Raw genomic sequence first — 21,109 nt, 5'->3', positions numbered from 1 at the left:
TAATTAATTACCGCCTGATCATGTAGCCTTGGCGTCCAGTAGTACGTACATATGTTATTAATTATCTAAAGTCATCGATCGATATAATTGGTTATATATAATATATAATAGCAATTACTTGATTGGCCAATCAAACTAACTTTTTTTTTTTTTGAAACCACCGATCAAACTAACTTAATTGATCGTAGGTTGCATCGATCATATGGGACCAAGATGTCTGGACATTGATTCCATGGGTGACAGACAGCTTAATTAATTTGATCTGGACAATATGCTAATAATTAACAAGTTTTTTTTGTTTGACTATTTCCGTCAAAAAGATTTTCGTATTGTTGATCAAGAAATTAAATGACTAATTGGCCGGATTACTAGTCATATATGTCTATCTACTGCTTTAATTTCTTCACGGTTAGGTTTGAATGATACTAGCTATATAGATATTAGATAGCTAGCTATATAGCACAAGTTAAAAATATTCCTTACCAAGTAAGCTATATAGCTGCTCCAGCTACATCATCCGATCCACTACTCCCAACTAACAATTGATAAAAGTTTTAAAGTTACTGTTTTTATCGTGCATGTCTTTAATATATAGTCGTCGACCCTTAATTCTCAAGTACTCGTTGAGTTTGGAGGTTGAAGTAACCGATCATATATATATATAATGTACGTATATATATAGTTATTAGTTGGAGGGGCGCCCAAGTGGGGCTGACCCCCTCCTGCTTGTAACGCATGGCTTAAAGCCATGCGTTACTGCTGTTACACTTGAATATTGAAGGCTGGCCTTTAAGGCCGGCCGTGCATAAGAAGACTATATATAGTCCTCCTCAATTGTATATTTGGCACTATCTGAAAAATAGAAAAAGACTCTCTCTCTTTTTGTTCTCTCTTGATAAAATACTTAGGTTGTGGATTGATTAAGTGTTACTCTAGTTCTATACTACGTAGTACACTTTTGCCACTAAGAGGAAACGTTTGGAGTTTATCAATCTGGAAAAACTTGTGGAGCAATTCTTTAAATTGAGCTTGAGGTATTTTTCCGCTGTGCATTCTAACATTGGTGTCAGAACTATTTTTTAAATTGCTTCCAGTTTATATTTTTTTTTTCTCGCATATGCTTGAGATTTATATGGTGTTCTTTTTTCATCCTCTTTTTTTTTTATCTGTTTTAAAAAAAAAAAAAAAAAGAGGAAGGCGCACCACCGCGAGGTGCTGCGCTGCACCACAGAGGTGCTGCGCGCACCACCGCGGTGTAGCGCGCACCCCTGCGGTGCCGCGCGCACCACCGTGGTGCAGCGCGCACCACGGAGGCGCAAAGCGCACCGGCAAGGTGGTCGGCAGCCCCCCGCTGCTTGGATCGATCATTTCCACCGCCTGCGGTGCTGCGTGGGAGGCTCCATGGGTGCTGCTTCGAACGGCTACTGTTCACGTAAACAGTAGCCGAAGCAAGGAAGGAGATGACCATTAGGTCATCTGCCATCCATGGGCTTGGGCCTCACGGCCCAGCCCAATTTTTTTTTTTTTTTTTGTTTTCCTGCACTCGGGCTGGGCTTGGCCCAATTTTTTTTTGGGCCATTCGGCCCTTCAGTGTCTAAAAAAAAAAAAAAACTGGGCATTTTTTTTTAAAAAAAAAAAGGCCCAATTTTTTCAAGCCATTTTTTTTAACAGAAAATAAAAAGAGGGGATGAAATTTGCATGACTTAATATATGCTAAGATATATTGTTATATTACATGTGATTTTTTATTTAATGTTTTAGATTAAATGTGATCACATGTGAATATATAGTTATATTCATGCTATTTTTTTTTATTCCATTATGTTATATTACATGTGATCTTTTATTTAATTTGTTATATTAAATGTGATGACATGTATATGTGAATTGAACATGTGGATATGTGACTATTTTATCATCTATGAATGTTAGGCTTAAATGTTTATACATTAGTTTTTATTGATAAAATAGAAAAATTCCCACTAAGTAGTCTTAGTTAGAAATGTCAGTGTAGATGATAGACTGAAAAAAATTGTAGTGACCCCAGTAAGAACTGTAAATGCATTGTATAGCCAAAAGACCACAGTGACCCCAGTAAGAACTGTAAATGCACTGATGGAACAAGAAAAATGGACTGTAATGGTCTTATATGAACCATCTTTGTAGACTGGCCCAACAGGTTACTGTGGTTGGAGTAGCTGTCCTTGTAGACTGGCCCAAAAGGTTACTACGATTTTTAGTAGGTTATGTCTTTACATGTGACTAGGACTAGATGACTACTTAAGATAGTGGGAGTATGGTTGAGATTTATGATTAATTCTCCCATATGTTTTTTGAATTTGCGCGGGAATTAGGTTAGAAATTTAATAATTGGATATTGTGGCGCAAGAGATGATTATGAAGCCTAGCGATTTCTCGATCTTGCGACATGTCTAAATTATTTTTTTCTAACTTGGATGGACGCGGCAAATTTCTTAGGTGTGTGTGTAATATCCTTTTTTTTGCGTATTGTAGTGAAATGGCATCCAAGAGTATAGTTGCCGATTTAAACAAAGGGGAGAAATTGGATGGGGAGAACTACGACATTTGGCATCGCAAGATCCAATATGTTTTAGATGAGCAAGAGGTCTTGGAGGCCTTATCTCACTCCCTTACTAAGCCCGGGAAGGGACCTCGGAACAACACAAAATAGATCAATTAGCCTATACTCAATGGGCTAAGAAAAGTCGGTGCGCGCGCATAATAATGTTAAGCAGCATGCACAATGATCTAATGTGTGAGTTCGAGATCTATGACACTGCCCAAAGCATGTGGGAGGCTTTGAAGTTGAAGTTTGGTGGAACTTCAGCCACTAGGTTGCGTGGGTTAACCATGAGGTTTGACTCCTATAAGATGCGCTCTGACCACACGATGAAGCAGCATCTTAGGGCTATGTCAACCATGATCCGCGAACTTAAGTCGGCAGGAAACAACCTGACTGATGAACAGCAAGTCCAGGCAGTGATAAGATCACTGCCGAATTCTTGGGAGAATATGAGCCAGAACTTGACGCATAACGAGAATATCAAAGACTTTGATGATGTCTCGCGTCACTTGGAATTGGAGGCTGAGCGCCTAGAGGCTGCCAAGCCCAATCACACGGCCTATGTGGCTGATTCTGGTTCGCGTAAGGCATCAAGGCCTAAGCGCAAGAAGTCCAAGAATGGGGTAGCTGCTGGACAAATTAAGAAGGTGTCAGGAACTTCTCAGCGCAGCAAGAGGGGCAAGCGCGGGAAGAACAAGTCGAAATTAGAGTGCTTCAACTGTGGAAAGAATGGCCACTTCGCTCGTGACTGCACTGAGCCGAAGAAGGTACACTCTGACTTTTCTCGCATTGTTTTTGTAACTAGCCATGTGATGGTTGCTCACTCCTATCCTGTGTGGACTGTTGATTCAGGAGCGACCGAACACATAGCGCGAGACAGAGTCGGATTTGTTGAGTATCGCCGGATTCCAGCTGGGAGTCGTGATATCAAGGTGGGGAATGGAGCTAGCGTGGAGGTACTGGGACTTGGTACCTACAAGCTGGACTTGCGGGGTGGCCGCACTCTTTTCCTTCACAATGTGCTATACGCTCCCGAGATCCGACGAAACTTGCTTTCTGTAGTCACTCTATTAAGACTTGGTTTTCAAATTGTATTTGAAAATAATTATGTTTCTTTTCATTTGGGCCATGTGTTTTATGGCAATGCTTTTCTTCAAGACGGTTTTATGATATTGAATTTAGAGTATTCAAACTTAAATGAGTCTATTGCTTTTCTTTCTACATCTGATAATTTGGATTCATATAAATGGCATGCTAGGCTTGGCCATATAGGGCAAGATAGAATGACTAGGTTAGCTAGAGAAGGCCTAATAGGCAATCTCGCTAAGGTCATCTTGCCCACATGTGAACATTGTCTAATGGGAAAAGCTAAGAGAAAACCGTTTGGAAAAGCCACAAGGGCATATTTTCCACTGCAATTAGTCCACTCAGACATCTGTGGTCCAATGAGTGTGAGGGCAAGACACGGAGGTGTCTACTTCATCACATTTATAGATGATTTTTCACGTTACGGTCATGTCTACTTAATCTCCCATAAGTCTGAAGCATTGGAATGTTTTAGGCGATATCTAAGAATGGTTGAGAATCAGTTAGACAAGAGTTTAAAAGCTCTAAGAACTGACCGAGGAGGAGAATATCTCTCTGAGCAATTTAAAAGGCTCTGTGATGAAAAAGGAATCAAAAGACAGTTGACGATGCCGAGTACGCCGCAGCAAAATGGCGTGGCGGAAAGGAGAAATCGAACACTACTTGAGATGGTTAGGTCAATGATGGCGCAAGCAAACCTACCAATTTCTTTTTGGGGGGATGCACTTTTGACTGCTGCCTACATTCTTAACCGAGTGCCCTCCAAATCAGTAACTTCCACCCCATATGAACTATGGACCGGCGAGAAACCCAATTTGAGTAACTTGCGGCCATGGGGTTCAACGGGTTTTGTTCACAACCTTTCTCATAAGTATGGGAAGTTAGGCCCTAGAGGGAAGAAATGTATCTTTATAAGGTACTCAGAACACTCTAAAGGGTATGTATTAATAGGTGAACAATCTGATGGAAGTGTGACTGAGATTGAGTCACGAGATGTGGATTTCATTGAAGATCAGTTTTCAAGTAAAGGTGAGGTTGATAGGAGTTTAGAACTTCATGAGATTGTGGAACAAGAGGAAAGTGCTCCAAGGAATTTAGTTGAGAATGAGGAAGAAATTCTTCAAACTCCTACAAATTATTTGAATCCGAGTGGGAGCACATCACTTGTCAATCAATCACAACAACCTCAGCCGCGTAGAAGCACACGTGAAAGTATTCCCCGTCGTCGTTTTGAGATTGAAGGGGAAGCTTTTATGGTAGCTCCGCATGATGATGACGAGCCTAGGACAATTTATGAGGCTCTCTCATCTTCTACTAAAGATGAGTGGATGAAAGCTCTTAATGATGAGATCGAGTCTATGAAGACTAACCAGGTTTGGGATCTGGTTGATCTACCAATAGGGCGTAAGACTATTGGGAACAAATGGGTTCTTAAGGTTAAACGCAAGTCGGATGGATCAATAGATAAGTATAAAGCTCGCTTAGTGGCGAAAAGATATACCCAACAGGAGGGTATAGACTATGAGGAGACTTTTTCACCAGTGGTGAGGTTTGCCTCAATTCGCCTGATTCTAGCTATAGTAGCAAACATGGATTTGGAACTCTACCAGATGGATGTTAAGACAGCATTTCTAAATGGAGAACTAGATGAGGAGATCTATATGGATCAACCAACGGGTTTTGTGGTCAAAGGTCAAGAGCGCAAAGTGTGCAAGCTCAAACGATCTATATATGGCCTAAAACAATCATCTAGACAATGGTACCTCAGATTCCATCGAGCCATTCTCTCGAATGGGTTTACGATGATCACAGAGGATCATTGTGTTTATGTCAAAAGGTCTAAGAAGAGTTTCATTATGTTGTCATTATATGTTGACGACATACTACTAGCTGGAAATGATAAAGAGTTGATAGTCGCCACAAAAGAGTGGTTATCCTTCAATTTTGAGATGAAGGATATGGGTGAGGCAGAATACATTTTGGGAGTTAAAATCTACAGAGATCGCTCAAAGAGACTTTTGTGTTTGTCTCAACAGACTTACATAAAGAAAGTCCTCGAGCGCTTCCAAATGAATGGATGTAAACCCATTGACACCCCTGTTGCGAGGAGCGAGAACTTGTCTAAAATGATGTGTCCTAAGACTCAAAAAGAAAAAGAAAAGATGGCCCGTGTCCCTTATGCTAATGCTGTGGGTAGTCTGATGTACGCAATGATGTGTACTCGGCCTGATATATGCTATGCAGTTGGCTTAGTGAGTAGATTCCAATCAAACCCCGGACTAGCTCACTGGAAAGCGGTCAAAAGAATTATGCGATATCTCAAGGGAACTGCGGACTATGTGCTGTGCTATCAGGGTTCAGATTTGCAGCTAAGAGGTTACAGTGATGCCGATTGGGGCAGCGACCTAGATGAGCGCAAATCAACCACTGGGTATGTCTTTCTGCTCAACCAAGGCGCCATTACATGGAGCAGCAAGAAACAACCCTGTATAGCGTTATCCACCATGGAGGCAGAATACATAGCATGTTCTGCAGCAGTTCAAGAAGCTGTTTGGTTACGGAGGTTCCTCAAGCATTTAGATATTGGCACGGATACATCAGATCCGGTGACAATATTCTGCGATAGCATGGCAGCTCTCGCATATGCTAAGGACTCAAAGTATCATGGAAGAACCAAACACATAGATATCAGATATCACTACATCAGAGACATGATAGCGCAAAAGGAAGTGGTTCTGAAACATCTTTCTACGAGTCGCATGGTTGCTGATCCCTTAACGAAGCCTATAGCAAGAGATGTCTTCGAGGCTCATGTTAGGAATCTAGGACTGCGTAGACTATAAATGTAATTTGTGTTTCAAATGACATAAAGATGTAACATTTCCTTTGGGATATTAATACAATATGATTCAGTTCTTGTCTTTATCGTATTGTTTCTAATACACACACACAAGATATGTCAACAGGCTTAGATCGGCTCACTCACACGAGCGATCGCCTCTAGCGCTTAAGTAGCGAGTAGAGATGAGACATTGTGTCCCTAGGTACTTGTCCAAAGGGATAAGTTGGTTGACACAAAGTTATGTCGCCTTAGTGGGAGCTAAGATGAGGTCCATTGATAGGACTATGCATGGGTTATCCCACCATCCATGTAGCCTGTAGTAAGCCAGATGCGAGTTCCTCTTTGACGCCTTGGAGACGTGCAAATTGAGGAATTCGGGTTAGACGTTTAAGGAGCGGCTAGACTGAGATCTGTACGGTGTTGATATAGACATATGCTCTTTGAGAAAGAGAAATCCACCGTAGCATGTGTTTCATACTATATGTGCTTATACGACCATATGAGTAAGTGAGTAAAATGTTTCCCTCTTTCTCACTGTGTGAGTCTCATTTCTTAAAAAAAGTCATTTACTTTTAACTATGTCACGAGATGGAGGTTGTGATGTTTGCTACTTTGGCATGCTGTCTATGGCCATGATTGATACGGTCTAAAGAGGCATTGTTGGGAAAGCAGTTCAACCAAAGTTGAGTGATATGAGTGTAAAGGGAAGACTGTTCAATATCGTATCATCGATAGTGTTTGCTGACGTCATACAAATGACGCTACATCTTGGTAGCGGCTAAAGGTTGTGAACACATTGAAATATTTGGAGGTAGTCAAGCATTGTTCTGAGTTTTTAAACTCAAGAGGGTTCGAAAATGCTTGATCTTGATGCGATCGAATAAGTCTAGGACATTACCAGACACTTTAGGGATGTTACTATGCTGGTCTTCTCTGGGAGAGATTAGGTGTATGTACTCCCTCCTTTCTACAGATGTGCTTGGTGGTCGCACAGCCTATTTATTTGTATGAATAAGATTGAGAACATTAGAGAGATGCTGACCTGGGGTCATGCCCACTGTGTGCGAGTGGGAGATATTAGTTGGAGGGGCGCCCAAGTGGGGCTGACCCCCTCCTGCTTGTAACGCATGTAATGCATGGCTTTAAGCCATGCGTTACTGCTGTTACACTTGAATATTGAAGGCTGGCCTTTAAGGCCGGCCGTGCAGAGGAGGACTACCTCCTCAATTGTGTTTTTGGCACCATCTGAAAAATAGAAAAAGACTCTCTCTCTTTTTGTTCTCTCTTGATAAAATACTTAGGTTGTGGATTGATTAAGTGTTACTCTAGTTCTATACTACGTAGTACACTTTTGCCACTAAGAGGAAACGTTTGGAGTTTATCAATCTGGAAAAACTTGTGGAGCAATTCTTTAAATTGAGCTTGAGGTATTTTTCCGCTGTGCATTCTAACAATAGTTAAGCAGAAGTAGTAAAGATTTGTAACTAATTGATCGATGGGGTTAGGCATGATCATGAGTGAAGTGGGATTCAGAGCTAAACTGAAGTTCATTAAGAAGGTACGTAGGTTGGGAAGATTGAGTCAGCATTTTTTTGTTGGGATTAGGCCGGACATATGCTTTTATGGAAATATGGTTCCACCTACTGGCTGGTGAGGAAATAATTGAAGGATTATTGTATGTATATGCGATGGACTTTTTGAGTTGGCTTCTTGTGTTGGTATCTTTTTTTATGTTATTAATCTAATTTTCTAGATAATTATTGTTCAGATCAGGATCGATGGCAGTTGGTGTTTGTCATGATGATCATCTTTCCAATTTCAATTTCATGCTGGCATGGAAGCTGTTCTTGAAACAACGTTATTTCTCAATCAATATTTATATTATATTATATATATGGTTTCAAGGTCCAATAAGTGAAAGAATTTCATTTGGAATATATAGTTGTCAAGCATTAATCTTTATAATCGATTAATGGAGTTGGTTTCTTCTAGCCGATTACAGCTAGCTAGCATATATAGATGCATGGCATGACATGCATTTCAGGTTCTTCTGTTTAAATGCAAGAAAGCCAAGGAATAGAGAGTTTATACTTCAAAATCAGACCCCGGACTAGCTCAAGACATGGTTTAATTACAAACCATGCATCTGCGAGCTATTTAATTTAACTGTCTTTTAGGCCTAGGCCGGTTCTAAATTCAGCATTTCTTTCAAATAAAACCGAGTAGCAGGAGCTCATGATTAAGAACTAAACTGCATGATATATTCTCATGTCTAGAAGAATATAAAATATTCTGCATGCATGTACCCTACGTACCGGCTGGCCTGAACCCAATTAATTAATTGATTCTAAAAATGGTTTGAATCTTTCGCCAAACAATGCTAATATAGAATAATAAATTATCTATTCATGATGATGATAGCTCATAATCAGATCAGATGTTTCCAGATGGAACCTGCTACCGATATGCTTTCACTGACTTCTTATACGTACTAATTTAGACGGCCTACTGCTCTAAAATAGTAGTACTTCTTTGGAAGTTGGTGAAGAAGAGGAAGGTCACAAGGAGATAACAATAAAGAAACGCAACTTCGCTGGCTCTTCTTCTTTTTTGTTTCCTTCCTATATACTTAATTGCCTTTGAAGCATCCAAATGAGATGAGTTTTCATCCTTATCCCACACTGCAGGCGGCCAGTCACAGAGGCTCATCGATCACTTCAATATAAATCTAAATTAGCTCCATTATCCAATACGGTCCCATATTAATTGATTAAATGCGACAAAATATGAAAGAATACAGGGATATATATGTCAATCCAAAAAGAAAATGGACGTAATGTGTTTGAAATAATAAGCCTAGCTAATTTATAATCATTGAACTCTATCTATAATCATGATTCATCTGTATATGACTTCGCTAGCTCTCAATTAATTAGCCACGCCAGGAACCTAATAATTAACAAAAAATCTATACAACCTCCTACTATTCACACAACTTCCACACACCACACCTTTTTTAATTTTAATTTTTTTTTCTTTTATTAAATATTTAATATATGAATAATGAATAGAAAAATTGAATTAGTTTTAAAAAAATAAACTTAATTTTTTTTTTTTTAAATATTAAAAATTTTAAAAAAATGTGGTGTGTGGAGGATGAGAGGTTATATAGCATTGCTCAATAATTAATTGCTTGAAGAAGCGCCTCATGAACCATTGAACATCCAAGGCTATATTATTTGAGCTTTCCTACTTATCATCTCCACACATGATCATACTTTTTTTTTTTAATTTTTTTTTAATTTTCTTTTGGTTTTATTCTTCTTAAACTTATTGAATTCTTCTACTCATCATTCATATATGATATATCACACATTTAGTAAGAGAAAAAAAAAAAAAAAAAAAAAAAGTGTGATGTGTGGAGATGATAAATAGAATTTTTCATATGATTATTATGCTCGAAGACATATCTATAGATCAAATTATAAAGAATAATATTTCTGTTTAATTTATACTGCAATTTGGCAAAAAGCCTAAAAATACTTTATTGATTTGGCCTTTTCCTCAAGCTACCGCTGGATTAATGTAGAACTGGACCACTGGTGGCCTTAAGAGGACCTTATTATATATACATATATGTATATATAGTGATGCGTACGTACATTAATCATTATTTAGTTGATCTTATTATTAGTGATAAAAAGTTAGACAAACTTGCAATAATATTCCGGTCTGCATGCACCAACTTGAGCAATTAATTAACAAAATTGACCTCTCAACCAAACTGTTGATTATACATCACCCCCCCAAAAAAAAAAAAAAAATGATACCAAAACTAGAATATTTGATAGGCACCGACTCGATCGAGCTAGCTTGGATGGTCTCATTTTACTTATAAGCTGTTGAGTTTGATTCCAGAACTTGATCTGATCTCCTCCTGATCATGTATATATGTATGTATGCTCACGAAGATCACCAAGTGTGCATGCAAATGGGGTTAAATTTGCAGCAGTACAAGGAGCAGCTAATCATGATGCATGTAGGGGAAGATATTCTGTTAATTTATGAAACTTATAATAAAAGCACAAGAAGCTGTTTTTCTTTAATAGATAGAACAACTTTTTAACCTGACTTTGACTTTAGAAACTTTTATATTAAACAGGAATGCTTCTTTATAACTCTGTTCCTTCTCGAACAATGCATGCGCAAGAACAAACTTGGACATGATTATTCTATATATCAACCACCCAAGTACAAAAAATTAATCTAAATTCGAAAGCAGTTAATAGATTATGAAAACCAGATCAGGAGCATACCCTGTTCACAATTGCGATGCTTCTTCTTCAACTTAGTAGCTTATTTTCCTGTTGCGAAATTAACTATATATTCATAAGTTATTATAACTTCAAAATAATTTCATTAGATCGATCACTCAAAATATGAAACATTCATGGGAAGTTTCGTTTTTTATTTTTCTAATTTCTATTAATAAATCATGACAACAAAAATTTATCAGGAAAGTGACTTTTCTTTTCTTTTTTCCTTTACAAGTTAGTAACTGATATTAATTATGAATCATGATGTCTTTCCAGAAAACAAAGAAGATTAATTAAGAGGATGATTTGGTTGGTATACCCAAACCTCCACTCTAATTGCAGCTTCAAGGAGTATGATTACAAATTTACAATCGATGTTACTATCCAAAGTCCGTACCATCGCCCCACATCATTATTCAGCCTATGTATATTAATTCGAATCCGAAGTATCTTTCTCTTCTCAACACTTTTCCATCATGAAGTTTCATGCCATCGAGCTTTTCAATGGAAAAACCTCATCACCCAACATCCCCAAACAGGTTTTCCAACTAGCCCTTACCTTGATTTTCCTCAGCATAATCTCTCTTTGCTTGAACAGAAACAAGCATTCACCATTGTCCTTTCCTAAGTTAAATTTCCAAGGTTTGAGAAGCATAGGATTTCACAAGGAATGTGATATATTTATTGGAAAATGGGTTCCATTCCCCAGGGGGCCTTATTACACAAATGCAACTTGTAGTTTGATCACTGATCAGCAAAACTGCATCAAGTTTGGGAGGCCTGATACCGAATTCATGAAATGGAGGTGGAAACCGGACGATTGTGAGCTACCCCTCTTTGATGCAGTTCAGTTCTTGGAGCTTCTCAGAGGGAAGTCACTGGCCTTTGTCGGCGACTCCGTGGGAAGGAATCAAATGGAGTCATTGTTGTGCCTCTTGGCTAGTGTAAGTGCTCCATCACTCACTTGCAAAGTTTCTTTCTGCTTGAAAGAAAGCTTGCTTGCTTGGATGATAATCCCCTTGAACTTGTAGATATAAACACATTCTAATTCTAAAGCTAGCCTCCAACTATTAGCTTAAAAAGTTAACTCCTGCATGGATTAAATCCCAGTCCCCACCTTTTTGCTCCAAAGATTGAAAGGACTCAGAATTAATAACCTCTATTCTGCATCTTTCAGGTGGTTTATCCCGAGGATATCTCTTACAATATGTCCGACACAGACTTCAAACGCTGGTTTTACGCTGACTACAATTTTACTTTAGCGACACTCTGGTCTCCATATCTGGTTAAAGCAGGTGACGCAGACCCCAGCGGTCATTCCTCCAACAGCATCATGAACCTCTACTTGGACAAGGTTGATGAGGCATGGGCGGCAGAGATCACAAAATTTGACTATGTAATCATTTCAGCTGGACAATGGTTCTTTCGACCCCTAATGCTCTATGAAAATGGTCAGCTTATTGGGTGTCACAAGTGCCAAAAAGAGAACGTCACAGATCTTATAGCCTACTACGCATACAGGAAGGCCTTTCGAACCGCATTTAGAACCCTCCTAAACCTTAAAGATTATAAGGGGGTGACATTTTTGAGGACATTTTCTCCCGCACACTTTGAGAATGGGGACTGGAATAATGGAGGCAGTTGTGTGAGGACAAGGCCCTATACCAAGGAGGAATTCAAGGTAGATCGATATTACATTATGAAAATGTACTCGACTCAAGAGGAGGAACAAAGAGTAGCAGCAAAGGAAGGGAAGAAGAGAGGTTTGCAATTCAGGCTGCTAAATACAACAGAAGTTATGTTGCTGAGGCCAGATGGACATCCAAATCGTCTGGGGCACTCGCGGCATGGGAATGTGACAATAGCAGACTGTGTCCATTGGTGCTTGCCAGGCCCTATTGACACATGGAATGAGTTTTTGCTTTATATGTTGAGGAGGGAAGGTCAGATTGCATTCGGAAGGAAACTACAGAAAAATGCTTAGAAATTTAGAGACATACATATATTATAATACATGTCTCTGTACCATTTATTCATTCTTTCCGTTATTGAAATATGCGCTATAACCTACATTTTTATCAAATTTAATGGGTTTCGCGTGCACTTCAAAATCATTTACGTAAAACATATCTAACTCCAGAATGCCAGTGTCACCTATAATATGGATTTAAAAGACGTAGTAACGTGCTGCTTTGTTCCCGTAGATGTCACTCTGTTGCACCGCATTGTCGTTGATGCTGCTGTGTTGCTTTAGTTTGCTATTCAATGAGGATATTTGTTATTGTGTTGTGCCATTATTGGGCAGGCTAGCTAAGCTTGGCGTTTCTGTTAAGGTCTGCTTGTTATGCTCATTTTGCTGTCCAATGGTGTTGTTTGCATTGTGGTGGTGTTGGGGTTGGGTTTGATTGCTAGCTGCTGCTTGGTTTCTGCTTTTGTACTGTTGCGTTGGTGCTGTCTTTAGACTGATGTATCGGCTGCTAAACTGTCTTGGACATATAATTTCATTATTAATATTTCTTAACTTGCCAAAAAATGACTTTACATTCAGATTGAGGATGAAGGTAATTTTCAGTAGTATCGTGAAACTCCCGAATTTCAAAGCTGTCTCTGCCACTCGGATCGTTTGTATTTTATGCATGGACGTGTGTTACAGTTCTATAACATTTTGCCTAAAGTTTTCAAACATAGGACAGTATTGTTTTAAAATAGTTAGCCAAACATAGGAAGTGATTATTATACAAAAGTAATCCCACAAACTGATGTAGCTTGATGTAGTTTGTCAAATTATAAAGTTATATTTATTGTAAAGCAGATTTGACAGATCACATGAAGCCATGTCAATTTGTGGGATTACTTTTTTATAATTCTTTTGTGGTTGTAACACTCCTCATAACTATATATTAAATATACAAAAAAAGATTCTTATAACCATTGGTCCATAACTATGACTACAGAATAGAGAATATACTCAAGTTTATCATTCAAACACATATTCATGAAGTTTTAGTGCCTTCAAATAGAAATCTTGATAAAGACCAATATGTGTAATGCAAAAATATAGAGCACGAAAGTCGACCTGAGTAGCATAAGTTTCTGCTGATATACAGATCGGCCACCGGGGTAATACGAAGGTTTGAGATGAACATCAGCAAGATAATCTGAAGAAGCAGATCCTCTCTCAGATGTGCTTCTTCCATACCGGTTCCTTGCAGTATTAACTTCTATGTTGTCGCTCTCAACCCTCCTCCACAATCCATTCAAACTTTCTAGCTCCATTTCTTTTAGGTGAATTTCACCGATCAGACTTTCTGCTTGTGCCTATATAAGCGAAACAGAATACAATGAAGAAACTCTCTCCTTAAACAAAAATTTCAAGATCAAGAGTAGACACATAATTGAAAAGTTTTGCCTACAAACCTGTTTTGCGGCCAGTTGCTCAATTAGGCTGTGAAGCTGTTTATCTAATATCTTCTCTCTCTGAGCTGCACAATAGAAATTTCTAGAAGTTAAAATACATCTACAGCATACTACTTCAAAAGTGTGTTTTACTTTGATAGTATACATAACTTTCCAACTATTACATTTCACGAATTCCAAGCTAAAAGTACTCTTGGAAAGCTTTCAACCATTGGATCGGACTCTTTCAGATTGAGTTTGCTGAAGAGAGAAGATAGAAAACCCACTTTCCAACTTCAACCAAGAACATGACTAAGACCAAAATGAGAACATAAAAAACAAAATTGTGATACTAGCAAGAAATCATTTAGCTTCTTCAGATTTTTTTGCCTCTTCCATTTTTTTTTTTTTTTAAGTCAAAAATTATATATATCAAAAGGAGAAACCAAGTACACTAAATGTATACAAGAAAACACCTTGCCCAAAATGACCCAAAACGCCCGTGGAAAAACAACCCAAAATACACCAGACTCGACCCCAACCCCTTGTTTCCCATAGAACTAAAACTCTACCCGAACTCCCAACCCCAACCCCTTGATTCCCGTCTTTCACAATGTCCTCCATTGAGACTTCCTTCTAATTGAGCTATCACCCTTAGCGTCGTAGTTGATTGCCCAAGAAAGACGCTGTAACTCCCTGCTTTTCTTGAAATTTAATTTGTTTTCAAACGCGTGGCTTGCCTCAATCGCAGTGATTAGTTTTTTAAATTGATCTTCACATCCTCCTTGTGAGATTCCCACAAACTGCTGAATCTCGCTAACTTTAGGCAGAATCTAGTCCGTTATTGGAGGAAGAGAGACCAGGGGAGCAACGTTATCCCCAGACACAATATCCAACTGCACTTCCGACTCTACACAAGGCGCCAACGCCAAACCCATAGGTTTTCCAGCAACTCCATTGGTTCTCTCCATTGGAGATTCTGGGGTGACAGCAAGTTCCTTCACCTCTGGGGTGATAGCAGATCCTACATCTCTTTTAGACCTCGGTAGTACACCATTTTCCTTCAACTCTGACGAGGGAGCCATAGTTTCTTCAGGGACCAAGAGTGTAATACCGACTATCGGTCTATCCTATGTTACATGAGGCGAATGACATTCCATTTTTTTTTTTATCGGTAAATAATATTTTATTGATCGTAGGAATAGGCAAAAGCCCAAGTACACTTCCTCTTCCAATGGTCCCACGTCCAATGAAGGATCTAGCTTCAATTCTCAAAATAACATGTTCTGCATTCAGCCTTTATAATTTCATGAACGACGAGATATTGAGAAGGATCATTATACCATCCAAATCAGAAATCTACCTCATGGTTCATCTATCATAATTAGAAGTTCAGGAGCCTTTAGAAAGATGAACATAGTGCCAAAATAAATTTTTTATGAAAGATACCTGGGGAAGGCTGCTTCAATGCTTTATCCTGAACATGAGCCCACCTTTTTTCCAGATCTTGAACAATCTCCTCCATTGATCTCTGTGAGGATTGAACAATATATAAGCCAAAACAAAATAAATAAGAATTCAATGTCTTATAACGAAAATTTAAAAAAAAAAATTTTAAAAAAGAAGGATCAATAGAAAGAATTCAACAAACCAATTCTTTTTTCTTGTTCTCTAACTTGTCCAGTATAGCAGACCTTGACACTTCTGCATCTGCCCCACCTTCAGCTACCATCTTGGATTGAACAACTGAATCACTGGATTCATCAGATTGGCTGGCAACCAAGGCAGCTTCTGAACTTTCCAGCTCCATCCTAAGATTCCTCTCAGTCTCGTCCATTCCCTGCAAGCACCAATCATTGTAAAGAAATTTTAAATGATACCTTTAACTTCTAGAAAATCATCGTGCACAATAATCTGGATTCTAGAGAACCTAAAATATCAGCTTGTAAACAATACAAGGTATTATGGTTAAGATTCATCACAACAAATTTCCTAGAGAATAATGATGATATGATCATGTTTAAAAAAAGTACAACATAAACAGTTCGAAGCATGACATAATAAGACAGTAATATAAATAAGAGCCAGAGAAACATCTAGATATAAGTTCATAACGTTATAACTCACCTCTAACTTCCTTTGAAGAAGATCTACCTCCTGTGTTTTCTCCTGTATATTGTTCTCACAATTCAATATAGCCTTTTCGTATGCACCATTTTCTTCCTGCAGTGTGACCTCTCTCAATTGGGCCTGCATATCGTAATTATTACCAACTATTAATTCAGAAAAGGAAATATGACCCATTCATGTCAAATTGACCAGCCTCTGGACCAAAATTCATCCAACGTAGTTAATTACATGTAAGAACCCATAACATTATATTGCCAAAATCAATCGAGACGAGAGCAGCATCCACAAAGAAAATAGTCTGCGTATTACTATTTCTTTTTCTTCAAACATTTTTATGTCTGAATATATTCTTATCTGGTCATAAAAAAGAAAAATAAAAAAACCTTTCCTGTTTGCTCATGCTGATCTCAAGTGACTACACATTGATTTTGGCACAGCATATCAAACACAAACGCATTTCATACAATCTAATTCCCCTCAGGACCACCTGGTGCTTGCAATAGATAAAATCAAAATGCATAAAAAATACACAAACAGCAATCAGACCAGGATAAAGCTACAGGAATCAGAGTTTAAAAAAAAAAAAACAAAAACAAATTGCATTACAAACCATTGAAGTTAAATTATCAAAGAAATTATTTTTTTATTAACTAAGAAGATATATGATTATTGATATTGAAATAGACATGGCCCAAGTACAAGATTATCACAGAAATAAACTTACATAGAAGCAGAGCAATCAAAATGAAACTTAAAAATTTGTCCAAATAAGTAAAATAACAAATTCTTACAAAATCTATAAAGTGAATTAAAATCGTTCCCCACATGAGAAACAACCATGAAATAGAATCAAAATCCCAAGAACCACGTGATAAAATCCCTGGGGTTTAAATAAAACACGCACCATAGTAAGCCAATATGCCAAAAGAACAGCCAAACTCAAAAACCCTGATAAGAAAAATCCATGGTCCATTGAATAGAGAAGCAAACCTGTTCGCGTGTGGCCGAGTGAGCGTTGAGTTGCAGGGCAAGAGCGGCATTGGAAGCGAGGGAGTGAGCATGTAGGTGAGGGAGGCGTTGGGAGATGTCAGGTGGAGGCAGTCTCAGCCGTAGATCCTGGATCACACGGCCCAGAGAGGCAGCCTTCTGGTCCAGTTCTTGAACATACTTTTGCTGCTCTGCGGTGAATACTATTGGGATCGAATTGGGATCGTCTTCTTCGTTGCTTTGGGCCCCACCTGCTCCCACTACGTCCGCTGCCCATGCCAGCAAACCCGCCATATCTCTCTCACTCTCCCTCCCTACCTCTGAGAATGGATGTGATGAAGTTCGGAGATGAACCCGAAAGGAGGCCGTTCGGACTGTTCCGGGTCGTATGCCCCGATGTATATTGTATTGGGGGGGTTTTATTATTAGTCCCCCATGGGCTTACTAAAACCCAAATGCAGGACAAATTGGGCTTACTTGTTACTACGTGAGACCAATTATCTACAGCCCACGATCCAAAACAAATGAAAACTCGAGTTTTTTTTTTTTTTTTTATCAATCAAATTGATATAAATGTTCTTATTAATATTGATTCTAAACTGATATAAATTTTCAATTAAAGGGAAAAATCAACAGAAGTTGTTAATGTTTGTAGATGAATCAGCAAAAAGCTTGAGCAGGAATGTGCACTCACTTCTTGCCTCTCAACTCAAGCATGCTAGAAAGTAGAAACCTTAACCAATCCACCTCAATATACCTTCCTTCATAGTTCATACATTCATATTCAAAAACCTTCATACAATTCTCTCATACCCCTTTATAATTCAACTCCCAGATGTCTCTCAACTTCACTTCCAATCCAACCTTTCCTCTGCTTCAAAAAAAAAAAAAATCCAACCTTTCCTCTCATATCTGCAATTCCCCATTCCTTCCTAGAAATCATTGAAGCCAAGTCAAATGCCCCCACTTATTTTGGTTACAGAACCCTTGTCACCAACTCCGAATAAAACTAATCCCACCTCCCAATAATTCAGCCCAATAATTTTAAATGCCTAACTGCCCGACATTGTTGAAAAATATCAGAAGAAGAGTCGAAACCTTAGTCATCAAGAGTTTTAGGAAACGTAAAAAACCCACAACACCCACGCCGCCGCTGCCACCACCACCTGAACCCCCCGCCACCACCATGCCACCACAAGCCCAAGCTTTCAGACCATTCCTCTTCCCCCAGACTCAATCCAGCGTTCTTCCCGACCCCTCCCGCTTCTTCTCCCCTACCCTCCTCTCTACCCCTCTTCCCACAAATTGTTTCTTCCAAAACTTCACTCTCAAGAATGGTGATCAGCCCGAGTACATCCACCCCTACCTCGTTAAATCCTCCCTCTCCTCTCTTTCCCTATGCTACCCATCTCGCTTCTTCAACTCAGCTTTCATCTACCAGATTTTCAACCCTGACCTCACCATCTCTGCCTCAGACAACACCCAGCCAGATTCCCAAAAAACCCACATCATCTCCTCCTTCAGTGATCTCAGTGTCACTCTGGACTTTCCCTCTTCCAACCTGAGGTTCTTTCTCGTTCGGGGAAGCCCGTTTCTGACTTGCTACGTCTCCGGCGGCACTGCCATTTCGATATCGACCATCCACGCCATTTTATCATTCTCTTCTAACACCGCTCTTACCAAGTACACTGTCAAGCTCAACAACAATCAGACATGGCTCATATACACGTCCTCGCCGATCAGTTTCTCACAGAGCCTCTCTTTGATCACTTCTACCGGGTTTTCCGGCATAATTCGGATCGCCGCATTGCCGGATTCGGATCCAAAACAGGAGGTGATCCTCGACCGGTACAGTGCTTGTTACCCGGTTTCTGGTGATGCTGTGTTCACTAAGCCATTTTGCTTGGAGTACAAATGGGAGAAGAAAGGGTGGGGGGATTTACTTATGTTAGCCCACCCTCTTCATCTTCGGCTACTAGCAGGTGATGGTTCTGGCGTTACTGTTTTGGGGGATTTGAAGTATAAGAGTATTGATGGTGAGCTTGTTGGTGTTGTTGGAGACTCTTGGGAAGTGAAACCAGCCCCCGTATCAGTTAATTGGCATTCAATTAGAGGTATAAAAGATGAAGCACATGCTGAGATTGTCTCTGCGCTCTCTCGGGATGCTGAAGCTTTGAATTCAACGGCGATAACAACCAGTTCGTCTTATTTTTATGGGAAATTGATTGCAAGAGCGGCGAGGTTGGCGTTGATAGCTGAGGAGGTGGCTTTTCCTGAGGTGATTCCAAAGATAAGGAAGTTCTTGAAGGATACAATCGAGCCATGGTTGGATGGGACTTTTAGTGGGAATGGTTTTGTTTATGATGCTAAATGGGGTGGAATTGTCACTAAGCAAGGGGCAATGGATTCTGGGGCTGACTTTGGGTTTGGTGTCTATAATGATCACCATTATCATCTGGGGTACTTTCTTTATGCAATTTCAGTGCTTGCAAAAATTGATCCAGCGTGGGGGAGGAAGTATAGGGCTCACGCTTACTCGCTTATGGCGGACTTCATGAACTTGGGCAGGCGATCAAATTCGAATTATACGCGTCTTAGGTGCTTTGACCTGTATAAATTGCACTCTTGGGCTGGAGGGTTAACTGAATTTGCTGATGGACGAAATCAAGAGAGCACGAGCGAGGCAGTGAACGCTTACTATTCAGCAGCTTTGATGGGGTTGGCCTATGGAGACACGCATCTTGTTGCCATTGGATCAATGCTTGCAGCAATGGAAATTCAGGCTGCTCAGACATGGTGGCATGTCAAAGAGGGCGATAACATATATGAGGAGGATTTTACTAGAGAGAACAGGGTGGTGGGCGTATTGTGGGCCAACAAGAGGGACAGTGGACTATGGTTTGCTCCACCTGATTGGAGAGAGTGTAGGCTTGGAATTCAGGTGCTACCCCTGTTGCCAATCACTGAGGTCTTGTTCTCTGATGTTGGTTTCGTGAGGGAGCTTGTGAATTGGACGTTACCTGCTTTGAAAAGAGAGGGAGTTGGAGAAGGATGGAAGGGATTTATCTGTGCCTTGGAAGGGATTTATGACAAAGAAGGTGCTTTGGAGAAGACCAGGAACTTGAATGGTTATGATGATGGGAACTCACTCACTAATCTCTTATGGTGGATTCACAGCCGAGGTGATGAAGAAGAAGGCGTATGGGAGGGAGGCAAACAATACTGCTGGTTTGGTCACTATTGTCACTGAAATTTGTTTGTTGTATAATTTGGTTTGAGTTAAATAAGACACTATGTGATTGAACTTTTTATACAAAAATATCATAACAAAACGAATTATAAGCATATTCTTACCATCGTTTGCCTCTCTTTTGTATATCAACTTATGATACTGTTGAGCTTCCTAACAACAGATCGTTCATGGTTAGCAAATAGAACAATAAATAGTCCATATCGTTATGAATTTGTCGGTAATGCTTTGGTATTTTCATGCTGTAGAAACTTGCTTATGAGATGAATTTTTCCTGAACTTTGGGCTTAAGGTTAATCGCATTTTTTTTTCTCTTTCTGGATTTCCTTTTGCTGCCTTGATTTGCATAATTTAATTCCTATTCCACTCCCACTTCAACTCAACCTTATCACATATCTGACTGATTGCAAGGTTGAATTCGTGTCTCCATTATACTGATCTACCAAATAAGAGGAACGTTTAGCTTGTCTGGTATTTGTCAATTGTCATAGATGCTACAAGACATTGTTTACCTAGAG

General features: G+C 39.3%; 3 protein-coding genes across 3 annotated transcripts; 2 read left to right on the top strand and 1 right to left on the bottom strand.

Moving 5' to 3' along the window:
* The first annotated feature begins 11,150 nt into the window (after nt 1-11,150).
* On the top strand, nt 11,151-13,303 carry LOC109001336 (protein trichome birefringence-like 19). The gene is made up of 2 exons (XM_018978582.2): nt 11,151-11,772; nt 12,006-13,303. The coding sequence occupies exons 1-2, from the start codon at nt 11,305-11,307 to the stop codon at nt 12,810-12,812; spliced, it is 1,275 nt and encodes a 424-aa protein (XP_018834127.1). The 5' UTR covers nt 11,151-11,304; the 3' UTR covers nt 12,813-13,303.
* A 425-nt stretch (nt 13,304-13,728) lies between these two features.
* On the bottom strand, nt 13,729-17,738 carry LOC109001335. Its single transcript, XM_018978581.2, has 6 exons — nt 17,345-17,738; nt 16,352-16,474; nt 15,876-16,064; nt 15,674-15,755; nt 14,246-14,310; nt 13,729-14,146 (listed from the first exon to the last, which is right to left on the bottom strand). The coding sequence occupies exons 1-6, from the start codon at nt 17,633-17,635 to the stop codon at nt 13,841-13,843; spliced, it is 1,056 nt and encodes a 351-aa protein (XP_018834126.1). The 5' UTR covers nt 17,636-17,738; the 3' UTR covers nt 13,729-13,840.
* A 473-nt stretch (nt 17,739-18,211) lies between these two features.
* Nucleotides 18,212-20,763, top strand: LOC118343722 (probable endo-1,3(4)-beta-glucanase ARB_01444). Its single transcript, XM_035688591.1, has one exon. It carries the CDS (start codon nt 18,390-18,392, stop codon nt 20,589-20,591), a length of 2,202 nt encoding a protein of 733 aa, XP_035544484.1. The 5' UTR covers nt 18,212-18,389; the 3' UTR covers nt 20,592-20,763.
* The last annotated feature ends 346 nt before the right edge of the window (nt 20,764-21,109 follow it).

The sequence above is a fragment of the Juglans regia genome, chromosome 1, assembly GCF_001411555.2.
Source record: "Juglans regia cultivar Chandler chromosome 1, Walnut 2.0, whole genome shotgun sequence".
NCBI classification, from domain to species: domain Eukaryota; kingdom Viridiplantae; phylum Streptophyta; class Magnoliopsida; order Fagales; family Juglandaceae; genus Juglans; species Juglans regia.
Note: the sequence above shows the minus strand (reverse complement) of the source record. Positions and strands in the feature narration are given on the sequence as shown.